The 5,480-nt window shown below is 38.5% G+C and overlaps 1 protein-coding gene across 1 annotated transcript in view; it reads right to left on the minus strand.

Annotated features, from left to right (window-relative positions):
- The window catches only part of LOC110448631, a 9,541-nt gene extending 5,333 nt beyond the window's left edge, over positions 1–4,208 (minus strand). The window contains exons 1-2 of the mRNA XM_021494989.1: positions 4,129–4,208; positions 1,338–1,645 (exon numbers count right to left, since the gene is read on the minus strand). Coding sequence (XP_021350664.1) covers positions 1,338–1,439 — 102 coding nt within the window. The 5' untranslated portion in view covers positions 1,440–1,645; positions 4,129–4,208. The remainder of the gene's footprint in view (positions 1–1,337; positions 1,646–4,128) is intronic.
- Between the last annotated feature and the right edge of the window lie 1,272 nt (positions 4,209–5,480).

A 5,480-nucleotide genomic window follows, 5' to 3' on the forward strand; every position in this document is an offset into this window, starting at 1 on the left:
TTGTAACAGGATATCCTAGTGTTCATGTCTTGTAACAGGATATCCTTGTGTTCTTGGCTTGTAACAAGATATCCTAGACGGATCTTGGCACCCACCATTAAAAGGATCTTTGTCAGATCTACAAAAGATGATCTTTTACCTTATTTGCTCTTCATTTTTCTTACAGATACTATTACCCAGTCCCATGTTAAAAATCCTAAATGAGAATATTCTACATTAACTTATAAGTGCTGTCAATGACAGATGAATTATCATTAGGACCAGGGGCAGTTTTAAGAAGGTGACCAAGAGGAACACACATATAACATAGCTGAATTGGTCAACAAATTTCTATAAATAGTACCGCTAGTATCGACGACCTTGGCTTTGATATTTTAATCCAGAAAGATAGACTCATATACTCAGATATTGTCTCGCTTGATCTTTAATTTGTATGAATTTTTATCAAAGTCAATAACGAAATGAAGTCGCAGGAGCAATGACACTGAATTAAGATAGGATGGGAAACGACCTGATGAGAGGGGAGCGACAAAACATTTGGTGATTTATATCCTATTACCAGCTATTGTCATTTAAGGACGAGTCAGGTTTTGTTTAAGGCTGAAACCTGGCAACCCGGCGGAAAAAAAAAGACCTGCGGGCAGTACCTGATGACTGCCCCATGTAGGTCTCGAACCCGCAATCCAGTGGTGGAAGGCTAGTGGTAGCAGAACTTCAGACACCTTAACCACTCCGCCACCCTGGCCCCCTCTAAACAGGAAAAGACTGACATTGGTAGCACTACATCAACCACTACCCTGTAAAAGGGTGGCAGTATTCTTGTTTTTCTGTGAAGAGACCAATCCGTTAAACTTATTATTTAACTGCCCCATATAGAAGGGTCTGTAGTTTGTTTGGATTATTATTACATTACTGTAAGTAAGAAGAATGGCATCCTCAATACCCCAGGGGTTGCATGGGCTTACTTACACTCTCTGCACCTCTGTAAAATGTCATAGCAAAATTGAAAGCACACGGCTAGCTATTTGATTGGTCTCAGGTAAGGCAAACCTGACCATGGCCAATCGATTGGTTTGATACCTGTCCTTTGAAGATCGATCACAGAGGAAGGCACTCAACTTCAAAGTCAGCCAATTTTACTGTTAACCTGCTGAGAAATTCTTTTGATGTACATCAAAGCATCAAACTAGCCTTCTTTTCTCATTCACAAGGTGGCACACACTGTGCCTTCAATTTTGCTATGACATATTCCTGGGGTGCAGAGACTGTAAGCAATTGTAAACAAATTGAGAAATACTATATTCACAGACAAAATGATCCATAGCAAATAAACTTACATTTTGATTGTATGGAACCTTAGATAATGCAACAATCTGTATACATTTCAGTTGTTTCAATTGCAAAAGGTTCCTTCCAAAATTTTGTAGCACACAATTCATTTTGTTGGTTGTGTGTTACTGAATATACCAAAGATTTGTTGGTTTTTTTCCAGCAGTTTGTCTCTCAGATGACTGTGATCAAAAGTTAACTGTTGTTGTCAAGGATGTGTTTGGTCTGTGCTTCATCGCAGCCATCAGTCAGCAGACATCATTTTTATGTGCTGCTGAATGGACTATTCAAAGCTCTTCATTCAATGCCCCTGAACCTGAAAACAAAAAGGTAATATACAATTCTATATATTTTACATTTAATATGAATTGTTACATTTTATGTAAAACTCAATAAGCTGTATGTGCTTCTATTTTACCTATATACATGTACTCTTCAATTTAGGGCTGAAACGGTGGCCAAGTGGTTAAGGCGTAGACCTGACATTCTGCTACCACCAGCTCTTCACCACTGGGTCGGGGGTTCAAGACCCAAGTGGGGCAGCTGCCAGGTACTGACCATAGGTTCATGTTTTTTCCTCCTTGAACTCCGGCTTTCCTCCACCACCGAAACCTGGCACATCCTTAAATGACCATAGCTGTAAATAGGATGTAAAACCCAAACAAAAAAACAAACAAACAGATACAGGATAGTATTGGTTTGGTCTGTGTGGTTTTTACATCCTATTAACAATTATGGTCATTGAAGGATGAGCCAGGTTTTGGTGGAAGAGCTTGAGGAAAACCTGAGTCCCCCCGAGAAAAAGAGGCACAATGGGCATGCATCTCTCACCTCCTATTAATCTCACACTTCAAGTTTAATAGTGTGCCAATTACCGGTATAGGTCATATTTACTTATATAGCCTAAATAAAACTATATAATAAATATTCTTACCTTTGATTCTTGGTTATTCAAACAACCTGTTACAAGATTTTAACACATTTGACCCCAGTGACCTAAAAAGTCAAACAAGGTCATTCAGTTTGAACAATACTGGTAGCCCTTAATCCAAAATAACATCAGTTTCATAACCCTATTGACATATTTGAACCTGTAAGCTAGAAAGCATGTGACAAAGTCATTCCTTTAAACGAACCAGCTGGTAGCCATTCATCCAAGCATGCTACTGGTCAAATATCATCACCCTAGGCCTCCCTGTTCTTCAGATCAAGACGTCTGTAGTTTATTACATATATGTAATTGACCTTGAAAGTGTGTCAAGGTAGTTTTTGTTGGCAAAGTTTGTTGGGTTCCATCCCAGGAAGCTATCAGCTGAATGTAATGATTCAAGCTAGGCCTTTTGGTTCTTCATAAGAAGTTACAGATTTGACCCAGTGTGACATTGAAAGTGTGCCAAGGTCATTTTTGTTAGCAAAGTTTGTCTGGTTCTATCCCAGGATGCTAGAAGCAAAATATCATAATTAAATCTGTGCCTTTCGTTTCTTAAAAGAATTCTTCTGAAGTTTTTAACATATCTGACCTCTGTGACCTATGTGTATTTTTGACATTTGTAACGAACCAATGTGTTATTGCTTACAGGTGTGCTGTATGACCCATGTCAGTGCACGTGTAGCAATTTATGGGTATTTTAGACATTTGTAACGAACTTCTGTTGTTTGTCGAGAAACAACCTATTTACAATGTGTAGCAGAACTGAACTTATTAGTTTGACTGCTGGCGACCAAGTAGATAGCTCAAATGGTAAGAGCGTCCGTCTAGAGTTTGGAGGGTTGCGGGTTTGAGCCCTGGACCTGCTTTTTTCCTCTCCTATTACAAATGTATGGTGCTTATTGAACTTATATTAGGGGCATTGAAAATGGGATCAAGTCGTTCTCTGCCACTGGCAATCCAGGTAAAAGATGTGCATTGATTAGGTTGCCTTACAAGCGTCAGCTGTAGGAAATTTCCCTTTAGTTTAGCGGTAGAGCATCAGGCTGGAGAGACAAGGGGTGCGGGTTCGAGCCCCAGCGACGGCACTATCTTTATCACTTTTCCTCGTCCTATTACAAACTGGTGCCGTTGGCCCTCCCCGTTCAAGGTAGAAGAACCCTTGGTGGGGAGTCAAAGAACCTGGGTTGGTGTAAGAAAAAGGGGGGAATAGTATAAAAGATGTGCATTGATTAGGTTGCCTTACTAGCGTCAGCTGTAGGGAATTTCGCTTAATTTTAGCGGAGCATCAGGCTGGAGAGACAAGGGGTGCGGGTTCGAGCCCCAGCGACGGCACAATCTTTATCACTTTTCCTCGTCCTATTACAATCTGTAACAGTCAACTTGTACCAAGATTAAGTTTATCTGTACCAAGATTTCAGTTGTTCAGTACCAAGGATTTTTTTCAGTACCAAAGTATTATATCTGTCTCATAAATTTATGCCGAATTAGAGACGAAATTTTCGGTATGGACTGTTAAAGGGAAGTAACTCGTAGTAAACATGACAACACGGTTTCAATCACAGTGTCTGCAAACATTTCTGTCTGTTATATGTATCTTAACTGGTATTCCAGAAAATGGTCAGTACATCATATGTATTGAGATATGTTCTGATGTTTAAGCAGTATTGTAAGATGTTTTAGAGATAAATTAACATCACAGCACCTGTGTCCTAAACAAACTGGAAGTTAGCAAACTCGATTACGACGATGTCGACGATTACTTAAGACGATATCCTCAAATCGTCCTTCGTGGAGTGCAATACAACATTATTTCCATTTTCAATAGTTTTGGTTAATATGCGACTATATTAATTATTTCGATTAATTACCATGAAATCGACGAATTCATATTATGTTCCGTGCCGTTTTCATTAGGCTTACTTGCGCCGTCAAAGCACGTGGCTGACACAGATCGTTGTCAAATTACAAGCCAGGGAGAACCCCATAGCGACAAGGAGCGCCCGCGATTGGAGCCAGTGGTTATCTAAGCTAACATTTTTAAGTGAATTGTGTTCTTTGCATAAGGTTTTGTAGTAATTTCCATTTGCTTTTAAAATTTCAGTTTGGTCAGATATTATTGTCCCATCATCTTTGGTTATATTTGGAATAATTTTACTAGTATAGTTGCCAGATTCTAAATTACAAAAGTAAAAACTGGAAAGTTTTAACTCATTTAATGGTTGTGTTTTAGAGGGACACAAAAACATTTTTGTGCTAATCACCGATTAAGTTAATCACCTTTTGAAAAACTGGGCCCTGGTGTCATGCTATTATGCCCGTAGCTTCCCTTGATGGAATCCAACAATGTTTTCAAACAAATATTACCTGTACCTGCTTTCAAGGTCACAGAGGTCAAATATACTTTTTAAAAACTCGAAACAAATTCTTTTGAAGAACTGAAAGGCCTATAACCATTATAGCTGGTAGCAATCCTGCATTGGGGCCCATATAATTCTTTGAACAAAACGACCTTGACCTACTTTCATTGTTACATAGGTCAAATTATCAAAAATTCAAAATGATTTCTCCGGAAGAGCCAAAAGGCATAGAATTCCCCCGACATTTTCCTGCAAGTTTCCTTTTATGGAGTTTGTAAGGTCACAGGGGTCAAATATGTCGAAACATTCAAGCCTGGAGTCTGGTAGTTGGCTGTACCAAAAGGTGATTTATTTTCCTACTTAATATTGAATATAACATTGCTTCAGGTTCAATAACTTTTAGAATGAAATCTACCATATTCCCCATAATTCGTGCCCATAGCACTTAAACATTGCTTAAAGGGATGCGTTTATTAGGATAATATGCTCTTTAAGTGCAAGTACCATTATTCATTGATTGGGTCTGAATATATTTAATTCCCTCTGAAAAAGGGAGAGGGGGACGAGTGTTAATTATGGCAAATACAATACTTAAGATCTACAGATCACATATGGCATTTATTTCAGGGAGGTACATAGGGGAAATACTAGATTAGTTTACAATATCATTCACTTTGCTGGAGAAAATGAGATTCCGGGTATGTTACTACATGTATTATATATTTTGAAAACGCAATTGGCTTGGTCTCCTGGACATTATTGATAACGTAATGAAATATTTTAACCTCAGGTAGGGTCTAAAGAAATGAATAACACAATTCATAAGGGAGCTAATACAGCCATCAATCAAAGGAGTAATGTTT

The sequence above is a fragment of the Mizuhopecten yessoensis genome, unplaced genomic scaffold (assembly GCF_002113885.1).
Source record: "Mizuhopecten yessoensis strain PY_sf001 unplaced genomic scaffold, ASM211388v2 scaffold4121, whole genome shotgun sequence".
NCBI lineage: Eukaryota > Metazoa > Mollusca > Bivalvia > Pectinida > Pectinidae > Mizuhopecten > Mizuhopecten yessoensis.